The sequence below is a fragment of the Epinephelus lanceolatus genome, chromosome 21 (assembly GCF_041903045.1).
Source record: "Epinephelus lanceolatus isolate andai-2023 chromosome 21, ASM4190304v1, whole genome shotgun sequence".
In the NCBI taxonomy this organism is placed as follows: Eukaryota; Metazoa; Chordata; class Actinopteri; order Perciformes; family Serranidae; genus Epinephelus; species Epinephelus lanceolatus.
In genome coordinates this window covers 18,690,403-18,715,878 of record NC_135754.1, presented here as the reverse complement: position 1 = coordinate 18,715,878, position 25,476 = coordinate 18,690,403, and the positions used below count along the sequence as shown (strand labels likewise).

At 41.0% G+C, this 25,476-nt stretch overlaps 2 protein-coding genes across 2 annotated transcripts; one reads left to right on the top strand and one right to left on the bottom strand.

Moving 5' to 3' along the window:
- Window positions 1–1,110: 1,110 nt before the first annotated feature.
- Window positions 1,111–11,172, top strand: mapk7 (mitogen-activated protein kinase 7). The gene is made up of 7 exons (XM_033610635.2): window positions 1,111–1,230; window positions 3,260–3,540; window positions 3,696–3,861; window positions 4,344–5,866; window positions 6,590–7,701; window positions 8,327–8,457; window positions 10,826–11,172. The coding sequence occupies exons 2-7, from the start codon at window positions 3,264–3,266 to the stop codon at window positions 10,971–10,973; spliced, it is 3,357 nt and encodes a 1,118-aa protein (XP_033466526.1). The 5' UTR covers window positions 1,111–1,230; window positions 3,260–3,263; the 3' UTR covers window positions 10,974–11,172.
- A 283-nt stretch (window positions 11,173–11,455) lies between these two features.
- Window positions 11,456–18,573, bottom strand: LOC117246707 (serine protease 33). Its single transcript, XM_033610637.2, has 6 exons — window positions 18,216–18,573; window positions 17,916–18,028; window positions 17,678–17,754; window positions 14,349–14,620; window positions 12,486–12,646; window positions 11,456–12,016 (listed from the first exon to the last, which is right to left on the bottom strand). The coding sequence occupies exons 1-6, from the start codon at window positions 18,259–18,261 to the stop codon at window positions 11,762–11,764; spliced, it is 924 nt and encodes a 307-aa protein (XP_033466528.2). The 5' UTR covers window positions 18,262–18,573; the 3' UTR covers window positions 11,456–11,761.
- Between the last annotated feature and the right edge of the window lie 6,903 nt (window positions 18,574–25,476).

Here is a 25,476-nt window from a genome sequence, read left to right as displayed (position 1 = left end):
GATGAGTGTTTATAAAATGTCCTTCTTTAAATAAAAAAAAGGGGGTAAAATTTGGAGGTGTTTGTTATTTGCAGGATATTATGCAATGGTTTTACTGGTGCAGCCCACCTGCGATCAAATTGGACTGTATGTGGCCCCTGAACTAAAATGAGTTTGACACCGCTGACCTAGTTGTTAGTTAAGGGGAGACACTAGAGGTGAAAACATGTTCCATACATTTATCAATTTTGAGATTTTGGGCTATTTTGCTGCCATAGCATGTGTTCTTTCAGAGTAGTGGAAAGAAATCATCCAAAATACACATTAGTTCATACTTCTGTTCTGAAAGTGTATGCAGAAAGCACATATTTAGTTGGATAATGCCTCATTTGCATATTTAAACATCACATTTCAGAAAACTTGTTATACAAAAACAAATTGTCTTCATGTAAGTAATCATCCAGGGAAGTTTCATGTTGATATCTGTTGATTTTTTTTACTTAATTCATCTGTATTATTTATTGTATAAAAGTGTGTAGAATTTTACAACACATACAAATTGTATTTTTGTCTAAATGAGTTTTTTCCTCATACTATGAACCAGAAAATCCACTACAGCAGCACTTGCATACATCAAACTTTCCAGTTTGACTCCTATGCATATTTTGAGTGTTTTTGCATATATCATTCATAGCTTGATTTAAAACATTGTATGGTTGTTTACAGTATCTTCTGATTTGTGGAGCAATAAAGACAGCCTATCCAAAATTCCCTCTGTAAAAACCTTTCACTCTAATATGTCAACAAAATGAAACAAGAATTTTGAACCTGGCTTTATCCAAAGTTCAGGTTTCTGTTCTGGAAACGTATGCAAATTTGCACATATCTAATTAGCTATTGTATAATTTGCATATGCCTATTTAAAGTCCTTCGTACATACAAAGAGGTTTAATTACAGGTAAATGTGTCCAAATATGGCCCCTCTCACATTATTCAATGCTATAAAACGGCGTCACCACCAGAAAAAAAGAGAAACAGAGAGCCTACTGTCTGCTGTAATGCCCCGCCTCTCCTACGTTCACTACTCCTATTGGACAGTCTTTCGGACATCGCCCCACCTCATTGGTCCGCCACATGGCCACTCAAACCCAACACGGAACTGTACGAGGAAGCGGCAGACAAAAACAAGAAATAGCCGTGCTACTACGGTATTAAAAAACACAATTACGGATGTTTTGGTCGGCTAATAAGGTAAGAGGCTGTCTCCTGACTTAGAAACATATCTCTGTGCTGCCCTGTTTGGTTGTATAAACCGATAAAGAGGTGATTTAACGGTTTACGTTCCTAGAAAGCCTGAGCTTCAGGTAACTAGCCTACGCCCCTGCGTCAAAAGTGGGAAAGGCTGCGTCTATATCATGTAATTAGTTCATTTTAACCACGCTGTAGTACAAAAACGAGCGGGTTTTTAAAGGCAGCCACTCGTGGATTTGTTATCTGTCTGTCTGTAAGCAGAGTGTAATGTAGAGAGCCGTGTTTTGGGTGAGAGCTACAGGTTTGGCCACCTGACTGTCAGGCCTAACGGAAGAGAAGTTGCTGGGCAGCGTGTTGCCTAGTTGCGTACAGTACTTCTGTTTAGTCAATATTGTGACCCAACAATTGCTAAAGCATTATCTTAATCCTGTAAAGTTGTATCTGTAGTTGACCTAAAAGATCACTGACTGATCCTTTGTGGCTCCAGGCAGAGAGAGGAAAGGCTTTGCTGTGAACTTGTTTATCAGTAAGTTGGCCTCCAGTGAAACTGAAATATGACCTGTTTGAGTCTGGTCTTTTGGCTTCACTGATTTTGTTTTTTACCTCATTGTTTCATTGCAGCTGCCCAACCAATAATTAGCTTCTGCAGCAGTGGACAAGTTTGGTTTTTTAAAGCTTATCACACATTTGCCAGCCTTATCAGATAATACTGATGTTTAGCTCTGTAAGAATGTTGGTTCAAAAGCGGTTAGGTTGTTGTTTTGTGAAAGACAATGACACTGATTTAGCACTGCTACTAACAGTTACTTTCGTTATTAATTAATCAGCCCATTGTTTCCTCAAATAATTAAGTACTTTGTCTATTAAATGTCAGACAAAAACAAAGCAGAGCCTAAAGAAATACATTTAAATTACCTGTTTTGTCAGACCAGCAGTCCAAAGTCTATGCAAAGCTTACTCACTTTATCATCATATAGGATAAAGAGAGCAAATATGCACATTTGAGAAGCTGTCGTTCTGCAATTGCTTGGAATTTTTTAGTGAAAAGTGACTTCAGCAACTGAACTGTAACAATTAGTGCTACAAAGAAAATTAATTGCAACTAAGTAATTAATTGTTTCAGTCATTTTTCAAGTAAAAATGTTAAACATTTGCTGGTTACAGCTTCTTAAATATGGGATTTTGCTGCTTTTCTTTGTCATTATTGATAGTGAATAAAGAATCTTCAGGTTTTGGACTGTTATTCGGATAAAAGAGACAATATGAAGACTTCACTTTGGGCTCTGTACATTTTTTTGACATTTTAAAGACTAATCAATTAATCATGAAAATTGGCAGATCAGTCGCTAATGAAAATAATCCCTAGTTGCAACTCTATCATACAATTACACTAAATCAAAATAGTTGCCAATTAATTTTGTGTTCATCAACTTAATGATTATTTAAGTGTTTTAAGTTCAACTTTATTAGATAGGCTATATAAGGCTGGGCAATACTTCAGTATTTTTTGTTTGACTCTCAGGAGAATCGTATAATATTATCTTATTATGATCTAATACTTTACAGCCTATTTCTCTTGTCCACAGTGTGATTAGAAATGAGTGAAATTAGTAGTTCATTTTCCACATACAAAGAGTTTTGTCGGATGTGCTGCATAATTCTGGAGCACGTTATTGCTTTGAATTTAAGTTTTTATTTGTCTTTTGTGATTTTTGCACGTTTGCCATATTGTAATAAATTAGAAAAAAAAATCATTATCAATGTTGTGTTAATAATTTCAACTTCATCACCCAGCTGTAATTGTATTTAACAATAAAACACAGATCAGGAAGATGCCACACGAGCAGTAAAAACAACATTGAACAATGCGGTGTTGTTTTTTAATAAGGCATCACCCAATAGTGTTAGTGTACTGATATACTGCATTTGCTCATGTAACTCCAGTTGTAGAAATGAGATACACATTTTGTTCGTAACACAATTAAGACCAGCAAATACATCACACTTTGCTATTTTTGATTCTTTACAGAAAAATGTCGACTAAGGAGGGCGAAGAAGGAAAAAATGGTCAACTTGTGGCCATGTCGCCTGAAAGAATGGCCACTGACAAAAGCAGAGAAAACCAGAACCAGCGTGAAGCCGAGGCAACAGGAGGCACCACAGACACCAGCACAACAGCAAAAAACTTGGCTTTGCTCAAAGCGCACTCTCTGGATGTGAAGTTCGACGTCGGAGAGGAGTATGATGTTATAGAAACCATCGGCACGGGGGCTTATGGAGTCGTTTCATCTGCCAGGAGAAGAGACAATGGTAGGGCTGATTGGATGAAAAAACTTATTCAGTGTTCACTTGTTCAGTACTACAATGCTTATTGTTGAATGTGGACATTCATCAGCGTCTCTCACACTCTGTTGAGCACCCTGTACTGCTGTGTTTAGTAATTGGAGCTTATTTACCTTTCACAGGCCAGCAGGTGGCGATAAAGAAGATCTCCAATGCTTTTGAAGTGGTGACAAATGCCAAACGCACTCTGCGAGAGCTGAAGATTCTCAAACACTTCAAACATGATAACATTATCGCCATCAAAGACATCCTGCAGCCTAACCTTCCTCACTCTGCCTTCAAGTCTGTGTATGTACTTTTTATTTTCATGGTTAACTTTGGTGGCAAATAACACAAAGTGGCAGATAACACATCTGCAGACAAAACAATAATTGGATGTTTTATTTTAGTTAGAACATTTTCACTAACATTTTATCAAATGCCTTCCTAAAAAACCTGCATTTTGAAAATTGAAAATGTCACCAATTCCAGCAGAGTTTCAAAGAAATCCCTAAAATATTAGTTTAGATTTAACACACTTTTATCTGTGGCTGTTCTACTTATATGGAGCCGTAACAGTGACTGTACGTTTTGGCATCGAAAATCAAATGTGGCATTGAGAAAGGAAACATTAGCTCTGAAAAAAAAAGTCACTTTTCAATGCCACGTTATTTTTGATGCCAAACTTACTGTTCTGGCTCCACAATTGTAGATTGTTATACTTAGATATATGCTTTATGGCTTAATAGAGATCACACACATCTCATATTTTCCACTTTCCTTGTGTGCAGGTATGTGGTGCTGGACCTCATGGAGAGTGACTTGCACCAGATCATACACTCTGCCCAGACGCTAACCTCAGAGCACACACGCTACTTTCTGTACCAGCTCCTCCGTGGCCTTAAGTATGTGCATTCTGCCAACGTCATCCACCGTGACCTCAAACCCTCTAACCTCTTGGTGAACGAGAACTGTGAGCTAAAAATTGGTGACTTCGGCATGGCCAGGGGTCTAAGTTCACACCCTGAGGAGTCTCATTCCTTCATGACTGAATATGTGGCAACTCGATGGTACCGTGCTCCTGAACTGCTGCTGTCTCTGAATCACTACAGCTTGGCCATTGACTTATGGTCTGTGGGTTGCATCTTTGCGGAAATGTTGGGGCGTAAGCAGCTTTTTCCCGGGAAGCACTACGTCCACCAGCTCCAGCTCATTTTGTCTGTGTTAGGCACCCCTCCTGAGGGTCTGATTGGTGCTATTAGGGCTGACAGGGTACGCTCCTATGTTCAGAGTCTTCCATCACGGTCTGCTGTGCCTCTGGCCAAACTGTACCCACAAGCTGAACCAGAAGCTTTGGACCTGCTGGTTGCCATGTTGCGCTTTGACCCCCGTGAGAGAATCAGCGTGACACAAGCGCTGGAGCATCCTTACCTGTCCAAGTACCACGACCCAGATGATGAGCCAGTTTGTGTGCCAGCTTTTGACTTTGAATTTGACAAGCTGCCAATGAACAAGGAACAAATTAAAGAGGCAATTCTGATGGAGATCCAGGACTTTCATCGAAACAAACAGGCCTGTCGTCCAAGACTGCATTTCAAGCCCTTGCCGAGGGCAAACGGCAGAGCTGCAGCACAAAGCAGTAACCAGTGTAACGCTCAGCCCTCAACTGTTAACCTGAGCAAATCAACACTGGTTCCAATGGCACAACACCCACAAGCAGCACAGATACAACAGCAGCAAATGAGAGAAGTGAAATCTCAACAGCAACAAGATCACACACCAGCAGAAGGGAACCACACATTTACAGATCAGATGCAAACCTTTAATAAGCCTGCGACCCACAATTTACCTCTACTTTCTAAAAGCGACAGTGGCCCAGTTGATGTGGACATGCCCAGTGCCAACTCAGACAGCGGCCAGCCAGAGACTATAGATTTAACAACACCAGTGTCGAGTCAGGATGCTCCATCAGAAACAATGAGAGACAGTGAGGTACAAGAGCAGCTAAGTGGAAGTCAGGCTCCTCTGACTCAGCCCACCCAGAGCCAGTCCATGACCCAGGCTCCCACCTCTATTCCTGCAACGCCAGCACAGACCATGACACCCCTACCCACCACTGTGCCTTCTCTTTGTCTCTCTGTGGCACAGGCCCAGTCACTGTCTCAGTCCCTTTCACAGTCACTGTCCAAGAATGTCAGGGCAGCTCCAGGTGCCGGGGAGGGAACCAGAAAAGAAGGAGCTATTTCAGAGGATACTAAAGCTGCACTGAAAGCGGCTTTATTGAAATCAGCTCTCAGAAATAAAGCCAGGGGTGGTAAGTGCATTGTTTTTCCATATTCACATTAAAGGGTGATTAAGTGAATAACATTGATCATTTCATAACAATGCAACATTCTGCTTGGAAACTTTGAGTCCTGGCATTCATGTGGACACCACTTGCCATGCAGCGCCCCCCAGCAGGAGAATGCGCCCAAGGCCCAAGAAACGTGGGCCAAATTCCCCAGACTCCAATCTGATTTAGCATCCATGGGATGTGACGATACCCCAGAGGTCCTGTGACCATGCCTTGACAGGTGAGAGGTCCCACATTGGAGTGGACTTAGCATGGACACAGGATGTCTGTGGGTGTCCTATGGTGTCTGGCACCAGAGCGTTGGTGGCTGATCCGGTGAGCTCTGTGGGTCGCAAATTGGGGGGTATAGGCATGTCCCACGGATGCTTGATTGGATTTGAATCTGGGGAATTTCCTCACCATTCCTGAGCAGTTTCTGCAGTGTGGCATGGTCATGCCGGGGGGCCGCTGCCATAAGGGGGTGTACTTGGTCTGCAATAGTGTTTGGGTTGGTGGTGCTTGACAAGTGGCATCCACATGAATGACAGGACCCAAGGTTTCCCAGCAGAACATTGCATTATACCTAGATGACCAGTAATATTTACTTCACCTGTGAGTGGTTTTAAGGTTGTGGCTTATCTGTGTATATCACTGACATGTCATTCCTTAGACGACCATCATCAGAATTTTCCATCTTTATTGCAGATGGAGGTACCTCTGCCCTGGGCATTGACGCTGGCGCAGGAGGAGGTGTATCGTCTTCCCTGTCTTCTGCTCCAGACTCGCGTCGGCCTGTCACAGCCCAGGAGCGTCAGCGGGAAAGAGAGGAGAAAAGAAGGAAGAGGCAGGAACGGGCACGAGAGAGGGAGAGAAAAATGAAGGAAAAGGAGAAAAGAGAGGGGAAGCAGGGGGATTCGCTGGGTGGGGTTCTGCTAAGTGACGACGACAAAAGCCTTTTGCAACGTTGGACACAGATGATGGTCAGCCGCAATGAGAAATCTCAGGCTCCTAATAATGACGGAGCAAAGAACAAGGACTGCAGTCTGAATTTACACCGGGGTGTAGCCATCAGCGATAACACTCAAGGAGCACCGAACAATAAAACAAGCAAGGAGGCAAGGAAGGTCCAGCCACATGAACAGTTAATCTCTCAAGTTAAACCTAACCAGCAGGGCATGTTTCAGCCCCCCAGCACCCAGCAACCATCAGTACTTTTCTCCCTGAGCCAGAGGAAACCTCCATCTGATATAGTTGTTGCTGTAAGCGGAGGGATGGATATAATGACTGTCACTAGTGGTTTTGTTAAGAACACACTCAAACCTCACAGTGAGACCAACGGTAGTTTCAACTGTTTGGGGAACTGGAACGGGCCGCAAGTTGAGGCGAGGCCGACACAACCACAACAACCAAACAGGAAGCCACAGCCTCCACCGTCAGGCTTTCTTCAGCCCCAGCTCCAACCTCAAAGTCAAACCCAGCCTGACCCTCAACCCCAGTCGCAACTACTTCCTCTGGAGAGTTTTTTGACCAAAGCTCCAACGTTAACCACCAGAGAGACGAACGGGAATGTGAATATTGGACGCCAAAATAACCTCAACTCCCACCCTAACGGCTCCACTGCAAACGCTGGCCCAATGGAGAAGCTGTGTCCCTCTGTAGGAGAGAAATCTGGGCCACAGGCCACAAACCCTCTCTGTGGGGCTTTAGGGGTCCCCTCACAGCCTCATCCCAGCTTAGGATTCACAGATACTGGACAGCAAGGGCCCTCCATCGCCCCTGACATCCATACAGTAACGCTGCAGCTCTCAAAGTCCCAGGTGTGTCTCAGGTTTAGGTGAAATTTTGCTTTTTGCAGGTAGCATTTTACCTGAAAAAAAAAGCTGTGTGACAAAGCACTGACAATTTTTTCATCTAGAAATGTTCTGTTACAATTTTTTCCATCCCAATGCAGATTCCTGAACTTGCTTATCGGCCAGTACCGAGAACCAATCTGATATCATTGCATTTAAAAAAATGTTTGAACAGCTGTGTACTACTTACCTTGTATGGATCTGGATGAATCTAACCCTACTAACCCTGTATGGATCCTCTGTGGTCTTTGTTGTATAGCATGGCTTTGTAAAACATGAACAAATACATCCAGAGAATGAATGCATAGAAGTTTCTTTTATAAACTAATTTAACATTTTGCTGAAGTCTTTGGTATCTGATAGGTTCACTGACTGGCATACTCACTGACACCCAATCCAGCATTTAAGGCAGTATCAGAGGCATTTCCGATATTGGTATCGGTATTGGAACAACTCTACTTTGATTGTAGACACTCACATTTTTTTGTACATACATGCCAGGCTTAAATGTCACAATCTTCTGTTTTCCTTGAACCGATCTTGAAGATACAAAGTTCAGTTGACCCAATGTTTCCCCTTTTTCTCCTGTCAGGTAGAGGACGTTTTACCTCCGGTGTTCTCGGTCACCCCTAAAGGCAGTGGGGCTGGGTATGGCGTGGGCTTTGACCTGGATGACCTCCTCAACCAATCTCTCACAGACCTGCAACACTGTGACCGGGACAGGTAAGGTCTAATACAGAGTGAGCTTTGTTTCTAAAACTGCTTTCACCAACAAAACTAATGTAATAATACTAGAACAGGACATGTTTTCTGCCTAAGTTTTACCTGCTCATATCACACTATTATCCGGGAGTCATTATTTAAATAAACACGGCTCTGCAGCCGCACAGTAGCTCTGGGTAAACCACAGCTCAACCACAGAATTTAACTGTGGTTAAATCAGGTTATATGTAATGTAGTCACACCAGATTTGTCCCAATAAATGCAACAGAAGAAGTTATCTCAAAGGATAGTTTCTAGTTTATATCGTGCCCATATGGACATTCAAAGCACAATTAATAGCTGTAATTGTTCCTCAAGTTTGATGACGCATGTTGACCCACCAAGTGCAAACACCAGATCTCACTGCCATCCTTTGAGTACAGTGTAATTCAAGCCGAGCCCAGCCCATTTGCTTTTTGATGATCTTGTTTTCGGGAAATTATTTATTCAACAGTTGCGTTCTTATTTTTAGTTACACTGTAAACTACCTCTGACAGCAAAGTTTATAAGCTTTGACCAAGCACTGAGCAACAGCTGAATGAAACTTGACGTAAGGTTGGGCAATAGAGAAAATCAAATATCATGATATTTTTGACCAAATACCCTGACATAGATATTGCAGGGTTGACTATTGGTGCTTTTACAACATATTTACACAATGAGATTTTTGATAAGTAATTATCAGTAATGTGGACATAATGACTAAGTGGGGAAAAGCAAATAATAGAACAGCTTGACCAGTCTGATAAGCTCAGAACATTACATCATTTTACTGTAATGCAGCCTGTAAAACCAGGAAGAGACAACACTTAACGATATCCAAAATCTAAGGAAACATCTCGTCTCATATCATGAAGTCGTCCTGATTTGAGCTGGCTTTCCTTAAAGATCCCTGCCAGACATGTTTTAGGACATATAAAAATATATCCAGTATACATATAAGGCCTGAGATAAATATTTGCATCTTCTAAACTGTAAAGACAGTTCTTAATGTATGTATACCAGAGATTTCAAGTTCACACTTGTGTCAGTTACATACTGGACCATGATAGCTTCCACACTAACCATGAAAAATCTCTTGTATGTATACGTTTTACGTTCAGATTTATGGTAAGCTTGGACAGCTTGTGTGGACAGTATCAAACTCTGCACATACATCATTCTGCAGTGAAACTTAAACATCTAAGAAGTAACAAGATGCAAAACACACGAGTGGAGGGCGACTTTGTACTACAAAGTAGAATCATTTATAAACTCAAAGTGCTTTGTTCTGAGGCTGATTGCTACAGGCTTAACTGTAGAGTCACTGGACATAACAATTGCCAATCACCACCAGTAACAGTACCCTGCATATTAGGTGTTAAGGGGACATCTATAATTTGTAGCTGTATAAAGTAACCTGGGTTTAACCCAACCAAGTGAATTACACTTACATTACTTACTCGGGATGTCCTGGTTCAATCTCAGAGATCGGTTTCGGGGCTGATAAAGGCATTTTTTAACTGATCTGGATTGGCTATATTGAGCTAAATAGAGGATCTGGTCCTTTGTTTTATATCAGCTGTCACACACGTGTTTTTATCTGTCAAACTTTCATGCAGGGACCATGTTTGTAAGAGCAGAGGTTAAGTCCCAACTGTGGCGAAAACACCATATGCCAAAACTGACAGCAAATATGCAGTATGAGACTGTTTATTTATGTTTTTTACCAAAATTATGAGCACTCATTTCACTTTAGCTCAGTGTGAGATTATCTTCTGTTCATGGTGCATGGTGTCACCTCGGGGAGACAGACAGCAGTGTAGAACTGACAACAACCTCACTCACCACACCACTCAAAGTGAAACAAAATCCCTGGGAGTAAAACGCCAATAAAAGTAATTAATTAATGTAGCCTCACCCCATTTAAGGAAAAAAAAAAAAAAAAATACGACAAAAATAAAAACTCAGTGGAACACAGTTGATTCAGGTAACTGATGCAAAGGCTACACCATGACAACAAACACTGGAGAATACTCTCTGAAAGGGACAGAGAAACTCCCTTGAGACCACAATACAGCCAAAGAGATTAAAGGGAGGGGTTCATATTTACACCTATTTACTAATTACGTTAAAAATAAATAAACATTCAGGAACAGTTTGGATGCAATTGCAGAGCAAACCAGTTATATTCTGATTAAATGCTTTGGGGCATGTAAATGTACATCGATTTCAATCAGATTGAAGAAATATTCTCTATGTGACTGCAGCTAGTGTTGGCACTCATGTTAGGTATAATCAAAAGAAGGCTACGCTTCATGTTTTTTATACTTCCTCTCTTCTCCATCAGTTACGACTCTGCCCCCCTGTCGGCCTCCCTGTTATCTGATTGGAGCGAGGTTCACCGCATGACTCCAGCTGATCTGGAATCGCTGCAGCAGGAGCTGCAACTCGGCTCTCCCATGATCCTCTCTGATACCATTCCCCCTGATGCCTGACCTTCCCTTTCCTGGAATTTCAAAGTCAACACTTGGATTTGTGTAAATGTTGGATTTTTTTAAGCATGAAAACATCAAGTAAAGACTTAACGAATTAATTTAAAAGCTAGCTTTTTTTTTAATAGGCACTACCAAGCAGTCTTTTTTTACCATTATGACATGCTGCGCTTTCTTTACAATAAAGAAAACTGTGTCATCACCTGTTTCTGCCTCTGGATATTTAATGAACTATACTAAAATAAAAAATTTAAACTGAGATTAAGTTGGTTGTCTGTGAGGAAGACAAATTTGAAATAAAAATGAGATAATTTGCATTTCAGAAATGTGTACCAAGAATGAGGTAATGTTCCAAAAGTGGCTTTGTTAATTCAAAGGCTCTATTATTTACAGTTTTACAGCACAGCTTTGATCCATTAACAACATGATACTTGTAAAACACCTCCAAACTCCACTATGAGAAGTTGAACAGAGCACTGACCTGATTTTAAGAATCAAATTAACAATTTATTTCAAATACAGAACACATAATTTATTTACTTCATAATTCTGATTTAAAATACAAACCTATCAAAACTGCTTTTACTCAAAAATCATAATGCAGACTTTAAGTTCTAAAAATGAAGATTATATTACATTTCATGTTCAGTGTGGCTTCATGTGCACGTAAGATACAGTTTAGCTTTACTATTCAGGATAACTTTGGACACACGTCAGACATAGGATTAATCTCCTCCTTCATTTGGCCTGATTTGTGATCCACCTCCCAGAAATCCAATTTTCAAAGTGTTCTACCTCTGAAGCAGGACCAGTAGAGTGGACAGAAAGCTGACCAACATGGCAGCCTTCCCACACCAGATCTGATTAGCTCGGCCATACAGCCGGATCCCTGGTACCGTGTTGCTGATGAAGCTGGAGTAGCTGGTCAGTCTGGTGTACACACCTGGCTGGTTTGCGTGAGCACAGCCCTGTCCAAAACTCACCACCCCAGCCTGCACCCAGGTCCCATTCACCATGGAGCAGACAAGAGGCCCTCCTGAGTCACCCTGAAAGGACAACAAACACAAACAGACGCATTCAGCTTACACCACTGGGAGGTATCAAAGTGCTCACGAAACTAGAGACTAGAGGGTGCATGATTATAGAAAAGTAGCCATCCAGCCAGGTAGTTTCAATGTAGGTTCTTGTTTTGCACATGCATGGATGGAGAAGCAAAGTGACAAGGTGAGCGTAGATGAAAGAGTGAATGCCAGAGAGGAACTGGTGCCAGAAACAACAACAACAAAAAAAAAAGTAAATTAGCCACCTGTCAATATTTTGGATAAACGAGAGATGGCATGGCCGAAATGAGTGCTGAGCAAGTCTGAGTCAAAAACTGAGAATACTTTAATATCTGTTTATTTATTGTACTAATGTTATCGTGATATCCAACAAAGTCGTCACATCTTTTCCTTACACTGTGCAGCCCTGTTGTGGATGTAAACACAGCAGCACAAACAGCTGATCCAACAGTACCTGGCAGGAGTCCTTGCCGCCCTCCTGGTATCCAGCACAGATCATGTCATACAGGATGTCCACCTGCTCATTCGGGTTCGTCCGGTACATCTCCTGACATGAACTCTGGGAGATGATTGGCACCTGCACTTCCTGCAGAGTCCCGATGCCTGGCAGAGGGACTGAGGGGAGATAGAGGATGAGGAACAAAAGGAGTCTGAGACTTCCTAATTTCTGTAACTAAGCATGTAGCTAGTGAGCATTTCTTGTTACTATCTACAGGAGTGATGTTTAAAAGACATGTTTATTTTTAGTATATTTGTCTAGTAAAGCATTTAGACGACCATCTTGACTGTGCTTTATGCTATTTATTGTTCTTTTCCAGTTTTTTGTTGCTTTGTGTATTTTGTCTTTGTGTAGACGTAACCTTTTTACTTTCTGTTCTTTGTATTGTTTTCTTAGTGTAGGCTTGCAAATATGTAAACATTGCTATCCTCACCAGGCGTGAGCCCAGAGACAATCATGCGTTTGGTCGTGTGTGCTTGAGTGTGTGTATCTGTCTATTTGCAGCTAATCTCACAAACTACTGGACCAATCAGTCTACTATTTTCTCTGCACATTTATGACTGTATGCTCAAGGACCTCTCATGGTTGCAGTGATTCACAGTTGTTTAAAACCTGTTTTATTGACTACTGACACCTCGCTTCTCTTAGCTGGCTGATAGGGAGCGGAAGTTTTCCAGACATTGGCTCAGCTTAAAACAGCAAGCCTTACTGCCTGTTGCAGGCCACATTTTGACCTTCGTTGTGGCTCAAAAACTGACATCCATAGTAAGGATTGGTCTCATTTTGAACTGGGGCATCTGCAGATTAATTCCATACCCAATGTGTTATGATCCTCTAAAGTTACAAGATGAATTAGTCCCAGTTTTCTTGATCTTCAACGCCATCTTAACTGTAAGGGAGCCAGAAGGGACAATTCAACCAGGCGCAGCTGTGACCCGGTTTTGTTCTGTCCACCACCCGGTGTCATACCGCACCCAGTGTTTCAGAAGCAGATTGTTTTCCCTGCCTGAGTTTTGTAGAATATTTGTGCTTTTACCATAAGCTAGTAACCAGGTATGTATTTAAAAGTTTTCTATTTTGTCTGTTTATTGTTGTTATTTCCTATTTTGCTGTGCTGTAGCTTAAAACAAAGTTAATACTGTTCAAAGATCAATATGAAAGAACAACATGGATCAAAGAATAGGCAAGGTGTGTATTTTTATTAGCTTCTGGCACGCTTCGGAAACACACTGTGACGCGTCTGCTGACATTGCAAGGATTGTCTCGAGTGACTACGATCAGCTTAGGCGGCCGTCTGGTGGAGATGTGCACTCTACTAGTGCATTTTTCTGGTTTAATATGATACTATTAGATAAAACTAAACAAAGCGTGGCTAAATTCAGTCTTTTTCTTTTTAGTTTAAGTTTCATGTGTAAAGTTCTAGTTTCATGTGTAAAACTTGAATGGAATGATTACTTTGACCTCAACATTTACAAACACACATCACAATTCAACCGAAAGTAAATGAATGAATATATCTAATTACAACTTGGCTCGGCTTGTAAAGAACTGGCTTCCATAAACCGTCTGTTACACGCTCTGCTAAAGAAAAACTGTAAGTGATACCTAAAGGAATGAGAGAGTAACTCATTCAAGATTTATTTCTGCCTGCTGTGTACTATCTGGTACCTTTTTCCTTGAATCCTTCATATTTTTTTCTTTTCCGTAAATGAAAAGAAGATTCATGCCAGAGTCCACAAACAATCATATATTTTGAAGACTTATAAAACGTTAACTGCACACATGCTAACTAGTCATGAAGAATTTAGCAAGCCTTACCATCATTCCGGATGTTTCCCCAGCCGGTGACATAGCACATCATGCCACTTGGAAACAGCGTGCTAGAGGCAGGCAAGCAGATGGGACGGACATAATCCGAAAAGGTTATTGAGTTGGAGAGTCGCACCAACGCCAAATCCTTGCCCTGGTTGGGGTCAGTGTAACCGGATGGGACCACCACTTCGCTCACGTGATGCAATGTCTGGTGCAGGTTGAAGCCATTCAGCTGGTACCGGCCAGTGTAGATAATGTAACCGCTCACGTCAGATGGACTGAAAGAAGAGAGAGGGTCACTGAATGACACCTGCTAGACTGGAAATCAAGTGGGGTTTAAAATGTGAAACATTTTGGCCCTTAGACAGTCATCAAGTAAAACTCACAGGTGTACTATGCAGGATTGTAAAGTAATAATTGTAAAAGTGACAGTAAAAATAAAAGCCAACCCCAGTTTCACTCTCTTCTGACATTTCACCTCGCTATATACAGTGCCCTCCAAAAGTATTGGAACAGTGAGTCCAATTCGTTTACTTTTGTTGTAGACTGAAAACATTTGGGTTTGACATCAAAAGATGAATATGAGACAAGAGATCAACATTTCAGCTTTTATTTCCAGGTATTTACATCTGGATCTGATACACAACTTAGAAGATAGCATTATTTGTAATGGAACACAAAATTTTTAGGTGAGCAAAAGTATTGGAACATATAAACTTAAAATAGATTAAAGTGAATGAGACTTAATATTTAGTTGCAAATCCTTTGCTTTCAATAACTGCATCAAGCCTGTGACCCACTGACATCACCAAACTTTTGCATTCTTCTTTTGTGATGCTTTTCCAGGCTTTCACCGCAGCCTCTTTCAGTTGTTGTTTGTTTTGGGGGGTTACTCCCTTCAGTCTCCTCTTCAGCAGGTAAAATGCATGCTCTATTGGGTTCAAGTCTGGAGACTGACTTGGCCAGTCTAAAACCTTCCACTTCTTGCCGCTGATGAACTCCTTTGTTGTTTTGGCAGTGTGTTTTGGGTCGTTATCTTGCTGCATGATGAAGGATCTCCCAATCAGTTTGGTTGCATCTTTCTTTAAATTAGCAGACAAAATGTTTCTGTAGACTTCTGAGTTCATTTTGCTGCTGCCATCATGTGTTACATCATCAATGAAGATGAAAGAGCCCGTCCCAGAAGAAGCCATGCAAGCCCAAGCCATGACATTACCTCCACCGTGTTTCACAGATGAGCTTGTATGTTTGGGATCATGAGCAGATCCTTTCTTTCTCCAAACTTTCGCCTTTCCATCACTTTGGAAAAAGTTAATCTTTGTCTCATCAGTCCATAAAACTTTTTCCCAGAATTTTTGAGGTTCATCTCTGTACCTTTTGGCAAATTCCAGCCTGGCCTTCCTATTCTTCTTGCTAATGAGTGGTTTGCATCTTCTGGTGTAGCCTCTGTACTTTTGTTCATGAAGTCTTCTGCGAACAGTAGATTGTGATACCTTCACTCCTGCCCTCTGGAGGTTGTTGCTGATGTCACTAACAATTGTTTTAGGGTCTTTCTTTACAGCTCTCACAATGTTTCTGTCATCAACTGCTGATGTTTTCCTTGGTCTACCTGTTCGACGTCTGTTGCTTAGTACACCAGTGGTTTCTTTCTTCTTCAGGACATTCCAAATGGTTGTACTGGCTATGGCCAATGTTTGTGCAATGGCTCTGATTGATTGTCCATCTTCTCTCAGATTCACAATTGCTTCTTTTTCACCCATAGACAGCTCTCTGGTTTTCATGTTGGTTCCACCTCTAAATGCAGTCTGCACAGGCAAAACCTATCGTACCCAATCTGAAACTGAGCTCAGACATTCAGTGCTATTTATTGTTTGAATAATCAATGTAATTGGGAGACACCTAGGCAACAAAACACACCTGTCAGTCACATGTTCCAATACTTTTGCTCTCGTGAAAAATGGGTGGGTTCAAACAAAAGGTGCTATCTTCTAAGTTGTGTATCAGATCCAGATGTAAATACCTGGAAATAAAAGCTGAAATGTTGATCTCTTGTCCCATATTCATCTTTTGATGTCAAACCCAAATATTTTCAGTCTACAACAAAAATAAAGGAATTGGTCTCACTGTTCCAATACTTTTGGAGGGCACTGTATGTTTTTTTTTTTTAGCACTGTGTCTCTTGGAAGTCTGCTGCTTACGATCTGGCACCTGGTTGCTACTTTTAAATAAAGCCCTGAGGTGGATTACATTTGCCAAATTGTTTATTTTAACATTAAAAATGAGTTTAAGGTTTCGTGGCGGCATCCAGGGTTTAACAGAACTAGGAAATACCTGACATTTACTGGCACGTTTTCTTGGCGATTTTATATTTCTCGCTCTGCATGCAGGATTCCAATGCCTTGATTTTCATTGTGCTGTTTGAAAAACTTTTTGCAATTTTCAGGACTTTTGAAAGATTGATTTAAGGCATTTTAATACCAACACCTTACTTTTCGATCTATGAATTCAATGCCTTTTCAGACTTTTTATGGATCCACAGGCAGGGGCATAAATATAGACAGTGCGGGCAGTGCAGTTGCACATACAGGTATGCAATGATGATTGTTGGGTAACATGTATGTTGATGTTGCCTAATGTCAACTCTCTTTTTGATCATGTGGCAAGACGATACAATTCAGTAGCTAGTTTAGGCATAATATCTGTCAGTCCAGCGAGTCCTCTTAAACAGAAAAGTGGCAGTAAGAAAGGACAAAAGAGAAACTAACAGGAGAAAAAAGAAGCAAAGCTCCCTAAATTAGATTCCTTTGGCATTTATAAAAACAGGTGCCAGTGGTGTGTGTGTGTGTGTGTGTGTGCGCCTTCTAACTAGTAACTAGCAAGCACTGGGGCCCGTCGTAACTACCTTACACCATTGTCTGCATGGACCCTGGATAGTTCTTGTCTTGAAGACTTTCTACTCTCTAGAAATTGAAATTGAAAATTTGAAAGAATCAATTTGATGCTGAATATGATGTAGGTAAGTTTCCTGAATGACATTAAACACAAGATTTTCCTTAAGGTCTTTAACAAAACTGAGGCAGCTAAGAATTCCCACAAAATGATCTGGCACTGGATTATGCCAATTTACATCTTTATAGAGGTATTTTTAGTGTATGATGTTATTTATCTTCTTGTGTTTCCTATTGCTACATTGGGTATAATGTCGATCTGTCTATGTAGGCCTACTATGTTGTATGTTGTATTTCTAGGGCTGCACTATGGGCGTAGGGCAATCTTAATCTTGATCTCACAAACTGAGGTTGAGAACCCATGAATTGTCTGAGGAGAGTTCTTACTTGGGGAAACAATGAGCAGCTGAGAGGATCCAGTCCTTTGTGATGATGGAGCCTCCACAGATATGAACAGTGCCTGACTGGAGGTCGAAGGGGGGGGGAGAAAGAGTGAGTCACCTCAGCATCACAAGCAAATCCCTCTCTCAGCAGGTCCAAGACCCAGACTAAACCACACATCTAACTACCCCCAGGCAAAACTGATACTTCAGAACATTAAAATAGGTGTTTCAGAGGGACCTACCTGGATAGCCACCTGCCACGGCCAGGCCCCATCTGTGGCGTCATTCCCTCCCACAATCCTGTTCTCCACTATGGTCGGTCGACCACACTCTTGGGCGTAGGAAGCCAAAACACCTGAATGTAAACATAACATACAATTGAGATCCACTCTGACCTTTATTTAACATTAGGATACAAAATTCAGTTTCACTGAAGTAGCTGAAAGTGCGCATACAGGCTGTGTCTACAGGTGGACAAAGAAACAACAGACATGGCGAGAGCAGGGAGGGGATGGAGGGGGCACACAACGGTCGGTACTCACCTGCTACGCACCAAAAAATGACATGAAACTCTAATCTCGGCGACATTTTGTGAAGTTTCGCGCAACAAATTGTGTTACAGCAATAACTGTCACAGAGCCAACAAATCTCTTAAGCCGCGAAAATCCCCTTTTTCTTCTTTTTGTTCCCCAAATAACGTTACATCCACCTCCCACTTCTGCTTCCTCTACTCTAACTGAAACTCTCACAACAGGTAACGGAAGTGTTTAAAAAAGTTACATTTCCTTCGTTAAACTCGCTTTTCTGTGCGTCTAACCGTCGACAACAGATCCAGCCTTCCCAATAATGCTTTTGAGTGAATTCCAAGTAAACGCCTGGATCTCAAACAGATGGCTACCTGTGCTCTCAACCACACCCAATCAAAACTATTGTCCCGCCCAGGGCCGCCCTCCTCTCCCACCTGAGCCAATCAAATTAAAGTTATGCAACCGCGGACAAACCAGATCCTCCGCCTGATTTGGTCCTCCTGATTTGGTCACAGGTAAACTGTTTTTCTGAATAAAATTACCTTTTCACTGCTCCGTCCAAGAAAATATGTGTATTCGGTCACACAGGTCTCAATCCCAGTTATTGGTAAGTGATAAAATGCAGTTAGTCCATGTGTTTTGTTATAATAAGCCTATATATCATATGACTTTTTATGACGCATTTTGAGCATTTACCTGGTGTGTAGAACGACCAGTGCTCCCATGTGACATGCTATTTGGCTAGGCATGTATAATATATGTTGGGGGGTCATCTCATATTCATTATGTTTACAATGTCCCTCCCTCTCAATATAATAATAAAAACTATAAAAAAAAAAAAAGTTTGCTACAGCAGGCAACCACACAACTACTGTCTGCAGTTATCATGAGCAAATGTAATCATATTTATTAATAAATGTAACAAATTGCCATTATTATTATTACCACTGGGTCTAGTGTTAGAGTGTGATGCAGTTCAGTCTGTGGTTTGTGCAAACCACCTGCAAACCAGACTGCCTTACCCGAGCAGAAGCTGTTGATTGATTTAGTTATACTAGTCCCACATACCCACTGAGTACACAGTTGCCCATGTACAGTTTCACATAAATTGACCAAAACATGGGACAGGCAGAATGACACACTGACAGTTTCCGTGATTATGTACAGCATACCATACCATGACTTAGTCATACCAAAAATAAGAAGAAAAAAAACCCAACATTGGGGCACAGGGGGAGCCATGGTCGCATTTTAACCATTTTTAAGCATTTTTCTGTTGTTATAGCGCCACCCAGTTGCCAATTAGAGTTAAATTTCTCCAGTCACCTTGAGGTGTCCTGTTCTACATATCTACCAAGTTTAGTAAAAATCGATATGGCGGTTTGGCCTAGATAATAAATTAGCTCTCTAGCGCCCCCATTTTGTTTGATGGGGTCAATAATGGAGGGGTCCCCTCAGATTATGTGTGGTCATATGTCTACAAAGTTGCATGGTGATCGGTGAAACCCTTGAGATGTTATACACCTTTATGTGATGAGCCACACCCTCTGCAATATTCATTGCCTTATAGAAGCTCAGTTTTAGTAAGTTTTCCAACTTTTGCCAAGAGGGAACTTTAGATATTGGTCCCTAGATTATGTTCACCAAATCGAAGAGATCGATTGTAAGTTTCAAAAAATTCAAAATGGCAGACAAATCTATATAACCGGAAGTTATGGGCTCTTGATGCAAATTTGTTCCTCATGAGGAGAGGCATCTCTGTGCAAAGTTTCATGTCTCTACGACATACGGGGCATGATATATGCCCATTCAAAGTTTACAATTTCAGTCAGTTGCTATAGCGCCCCTCCCTTTGGCCAATTGATGCAATATTGCTTCATTTGCATCCTCCCATGACCCTCTACCACTGTGCCAAATTTCACATGGATTGATGAAGTCAGTGATGAGAAAAACTTGGAACAGACACACCCACAGACAGACAGAGTTTTCGTCATTATATCGTAAGATAGCACCTTTCAAAACACAGTTATAAAGGGCAGCACATTTAGTGTGTTACATTTGAGTGTTACGTAGGGTATATATAGCTGTTGATTGTTAGAGTTTTTGTCAAGTGGATTGTCATAACTCGGAGGAAGCAGGAACCCCATCATCCTTGACTGGATCTCTGTAGCTCCATGCTGGCTCGCCCACTATTTAGAAAAAATCCAAAGCTTCACAGATGGCTTGTGAGAAAGAAATATGGCAAAAGATTCTTGTCCAAGAATATTACAACCAGTTTGACAGTACAACAGGACAGGACTGGGTAACCTCTATTCTGCTGAGGCCTGTTTGACAATGGGAAGGATCCGCTTTTCAGGGGAGAGCAGCCATCACTGGAAAATTAGTAAGCTTGGTTTTCCAGCATATTAAGCACATCATCATTGAACAAGACTTCCATCTCATGATAGATAGTTGTGTCCTCATCATGGTGTCTGGACAGTTACAGGTAGATGAAGATCAACCAATGGCCTCTCATCAAGTGTGTATGCTGAAGTCCCAGAACAGCTCATGGGCATGGTTGGGGGTACACAACATACCAGTGTAGCCATCTAAATTTGTAGATTCATGCAGACTGACATCCTACTCAGAAATTCATACTGTGGTCATGCTGTCATTGAAAACTCAAGGGATTACATACAAAGTATGTAAAGTGTTAGTGTGTCATAAACAATGTCATAAAGGGTCATAGTTTAGTATGTCATGAAAAAAGTCACTAAAATTTTCATAGTGTATAATATATGGCATAAAAAAAGATCATAAAAAGTCATAGTGTGTGTGCTTTTTCTCACGTAGCTCTCAGGCCATAATCATATCCTAGTTTCCTAAAATAGCACCCAGTCATCCAAACTTTAAGAGCTCCTGATCAAAGGTTTTTGTCTCAAAAATGGTCAGCTCAGCTGTTAAGTTTCTAAAAATGTCTCCAGGGGTTAATTCTCCCCAGACTCCCCACAAAAGTTGGGTCACAGAGGTTGTAGATTGACAATGGTCCCGCCTAATGTTAGATATGTGATTACGACCCTGCTACATGGGATGTTTTATTTGAGGTATACATGTTTTACTATAGGGAGCCCTTCTGTGTGGAGTTTGCATGTTCTCCCCGTGTCAGCCTGGGTTTTCGGGTACTCCGGCTTCCTCCCACAGTCCAAAGGCCCCATTTATACGACAACGATTTCAACTGAAAACGGTAAACTTTAGTTGCGTTTTGGCCAATCGTTTACACGACAGTGGTGTTTTGGGTGCCTGAAAACGCAACGATTCGAAAACGGGTTCCAGAGTGCAACTTTTTGGAAATGGTAGCGTCTCCGTTGTCATGTAAACTTGCAATATGCAGTTCCTCTGAAGACTTTTCGCACATGCGCATTACGGTTCCAGTCACTAGGCATGCCGACCGTCACAACAACAATGCTGAGCTCTGTTTGCGCTGCTCACCCTGTTGATTTGAAGTGAAGTGTAGATCTGTTACTGTAGCAACTCCACCTCGTCGTCTATCCAGACAAAGTTATCCGTGCATGCTTTCGCCATTGTGTCTTCTTTGTTTTGGTTTGTAATCACTGTGTTGTAGAGGAAGGCGCTTCAGCGCAGGCGCATGGCGTGATGCTGTGGTGTCTCTATGTGTCAGCCCTGTGATAGTCTGGTGACCTGTCCAGGGTGTACCCTGCCTCTCGCCCAATGTCAGCTGGGATAGGCTCCAGCGCCCCCACGACCCTCAAGAGGATAAGCAGTTACGAAAATGGATGGATGGATGTTTTACTATGATGGATAATGCTTTTTGACATTTGACACATTTATCATATCAGTGACGAGCAGGTAATGAATATAATACTGTCTTGTTAAACCTAATATTATAATTTATTTTTACCTTATTAAAAAATATAGCATATTATTATCTTTCCTAAATATTTACGTACATGTGAACATGCCAAAGCTTCATCACATTTAAACAGACAACTTTTTTTTTCATTATATACTTATTTACATTTAGTTTTTCATACACCTCTTATTTATTCTTCTATTTTCTCTATTGATCTGTTCTATTGCTGTCCTTGTGCTGTGGTAACAACTGTATTTCCCTTATCTCATTGTATTGCATCGTATCATATCGCATGGAATGGTATGGTATCACATCATATGGTATCATATCGCATGGTATCATATCGCATTGTACTGTATCGTATCACGCCATATCGGATCATATCACATCGCATGGAATGGTATGAAAGCACATTGTATTGTATCGTATCGTATCGTATCGTATCATATCGTATCATATCATATCTTATGTTTTAGTAATGTCAGTGAGGATCAAAGATGATGAGCCTCTTCAAATGTAAACATTTAGTTTAATCTCATAGGCCCAATGAAGTTTCTCTGTGTGTAAAGACACTTGACTGCCAGTTGCAGTATGATTATTAGTTATGGCTGAAAAACAACCCCCAGTGTAAAACCCTGCAGTTACTGTAGGTCATGTGTTTTACGTCCTCCTTAAAAGTTATTATTTGATATTATACCTCCTATAATAGGCCTTACATTGATTCCAGGTATTAAACTCTGTTCTTTAGAAGTTGCTTGAACTGTTTTGAGGTTGCGCTGAAGCTTCACTGTTTGTATTTGTAGGGACTCTAGGAGTACAAACAGGAGTGTTTGTAAGGAGTACTCATGTTCCTTGCTCTCAGTGGGAAGTAGAAACCAGTTTAACAGGTATCAGTTCAAGTAGAAGCAACTGGGTTATAACAACACACAAAATAAACAGCATCCTGAAGCATCCATGTTGGATTAGGCGGTAGCATAATTCACCCAGGTGAAAGGTCAAATGCTGTCCTAAATTGGGTAGATGTGTGTATGTATTTCATTGTGTGTTTCTGACACTAAATTATTTGAGTGTTTTGGCTGGATTGTAAAGATTAAGATAACTTGTGTGCCACACATGTGGGCTGTGGTTACCATGTTTTTTTTTTTTTACATGACACCAAATGTTTATTCCTTCTGTCTGTCTGTCTGTCTGTCTGTCTGTCTATAAAGCTGTCTGTCTGTCTCTCTTTTTCCTTCTCTCTTTTCCTCTCTTCCCTCCCTCCCTGCCTCCCCGCCCCAGGCAGTGTGTCTAGTTTCACAGAGCAATTGAAGGTGACAGGGACAGAGAGAGAGGGAGAGGGAGGGAGGGACAGAGGGAGGACACATCACAGTATCGCCTCAGGCTACACAACAGTAGAGGAAGAGCGAGAGATGGAGGGACAAAGAGAAAAGAGAGGAGAGACTCACGAAAGTACTCATAGGGAATTCCATAAACAGGTAATGGAAATATAAAGTTATACACAAAGAGTTGCTGTGTGTGTGTGTGTGTGTGTGTGTGTGTGTGAGTGTGTGTGTGTGTGTGTGTGTCACATATGCCCTCGGGTCAGCCGATACTCACTTTTTTATTTTAATCACCAACAGTGTGTTTTTGTGTGCGCGCCCCTTCCACTCCGCTCCTCTCACTCATAATATATGAACGCATTACAGGATCCAGTCAGTAAGAGCAATTATAATGCACTCCAGTTTGTTTTTATTTTAACGACTTGATGAATATTTGTCATGGCATTGTAACCATGGCGACTGCCTCCACCGCCGCCGCCTCCCCCTCCCCTCCCCTTGCAGGCCCGTCCACCACCCCTTCCCCATCCCCCCTTCAGCGCTGAAAAAGCAAGGGATGGTGAGAGAGAGGGAGAGAGAGAGAGAGAGGTGACAGGAATGAACTAACAAGATGCACTAAAAAAAATGCATGTCCTGGAGCTACATGAATCTTTGCAGTGAAGCACGCGCCGCCTCACTCACACACACACACGCAAAAACCACACAGACACTCACACACACACACACACACACGCACACACACACACACGTTATTGCACTCAGCGCATAGGGATCACATAGGTTAAGCCACATTCCAACAACTGGAACACAATAAGATGTAACAATGATTTCACAATAAAGAAAAAACAGACCAGCTAAAAAACACAGGGGTGTGTGTGTGTGTGTGTGTGTGTGTGTGGAAGGGTGTTAATACCACATTTTTACTGTGTCCCCTTTCATTTTGATCCTATGTCTCACTTTATATAATGTCTTCCAGCTGTTTATGTCCCTGTACTTGTCTTCACTTAATCACTTTATTACACAAAAAAGTTTTAAATGAACCAAACTGTTTTGTTCCTCAGCTTTCCCTCAGTTACTTCAAAGTATATTCGCTCAAATACCATTAAAAAAGAACTTGCACATGAGTATTTCCACTTTCTTTGCTACTTTACTCTTCTACTAAACGAAATATTAGAGGCAGATATTGCATTTTTTTACTCCACTACATTGATTTCACAGATTATAGCATATGCACATTATTATTTCACACAAAACATATGATGATTTTGTAAAATATGAAGCATTATAATTCAGGCAGCACCATTAAATCAAAACATTATCAAAATTGCAGTATGGTCAGCCCTGCGACTTTGGAGATAATGGTCAGCTTGTTCTTGTTACTGTTATTTTTCTTTTTTTTTTTTCTATCATATTATTTTATGTTGATGTATTTGCACTTTATTTTACGACCTTATTTGATCCTACCTCTGTGCCCACTTTAACATCTGATCCCTTTTGGATCTCAGTATATTGCGCATAATTGTTAAATTCAGAAAAATGAGCCTCAAATGTAGATGTTGATTATATGTGGAATCCATCTGCTCAGTAAAAAATATTGAAATTAAAAATTGCAGTATGGTCAGGTGAATATCCAAATCACAGGAGCTGCAATTTTTGATAAAATTAATGAAGTATTGTGGTGCTACAGAGATGCCACAGCCTACAAATCATATTTTAGACATAAGGGAACATGCTTGGTTGGTACAAATCCCAACTATATATACATATGTTTTTTTTTTTTTCCAGTGAAAATGAATTTTAAAAAATTGTTCTCACTTAAATCGCATGTTATATCGCAACAGCTGTCAAAATTATCACAATCTGATTTTTTTTTATCATGCAGCCCTAATTGTAGTAGATGAAGCTACCCGACATAAGGTAAAGTGGCTTAAATGAGCTCCACCTCCACCAGCTACAAACATTAAAATGCTGCCTGTGTTTGTGAATCAGTATAGCAACGCAATAATGTAATATATGTAATGATATGTAGTCATTCTGCAAAGTGAGCACAAATTTTATACTTGATGATGAGATGTTTGCACTTCTGCTTTAGTAAAATGTTGAATTTAGG

What these genes read in the sequence shown, in the direction of transcription:
- mapk7 (XM_033610635.2), top strand. Translation starts at nt 3,264, where the DNA reads ATGTCGACTAAGGAGGGCGAAGAAGGAAAAAATGGTCAACTTGTGGCC. An exon ending in TGCCAGGAGAAGAGACAATG is followed by an intron (nt 3,541 to 3,695) that starts GTAGGGCTGATT and finishes TACCTTTCACAG; the next exon opens with GCCAGCAGGTGGCGATAAAG. An exon ending in CACTCTGCCTTCAAGTCTGT is followed by an intron (nt 3,862 to 4,343) that starts GTATGTACTTTT and finishes CCTTGTGTGCAG; the next exon opens with GTATGTGGTGCTGGACCTCA.
- LOC117246707 (XM_033610637.2), bottom strand. Translation starts at nt 18,261, where the DNA reads ATGTCGCCGAGATTAGAGTTTCATGTCATTTTTTGGTGCGTAGCAG. An exon ending in GGGAAACATCCGGAATGATG is followed by an intron (nt 12,647 to 14,348) that starts GTAAGGCTTGCT and finishes ATCTCCCCTCAG; the next exon opens with TCCCTCTGCCAGGCATCGGG. An exon ending in GCGGCAAGGACTCCTGCCAG is followed by an intron (nt 12,017 to 12,485) that starts GTACTGTTGGAT and finishes TTGTCCTTTCAG; the next exon opens with GGTGACTCAGGAGGGCCTCT.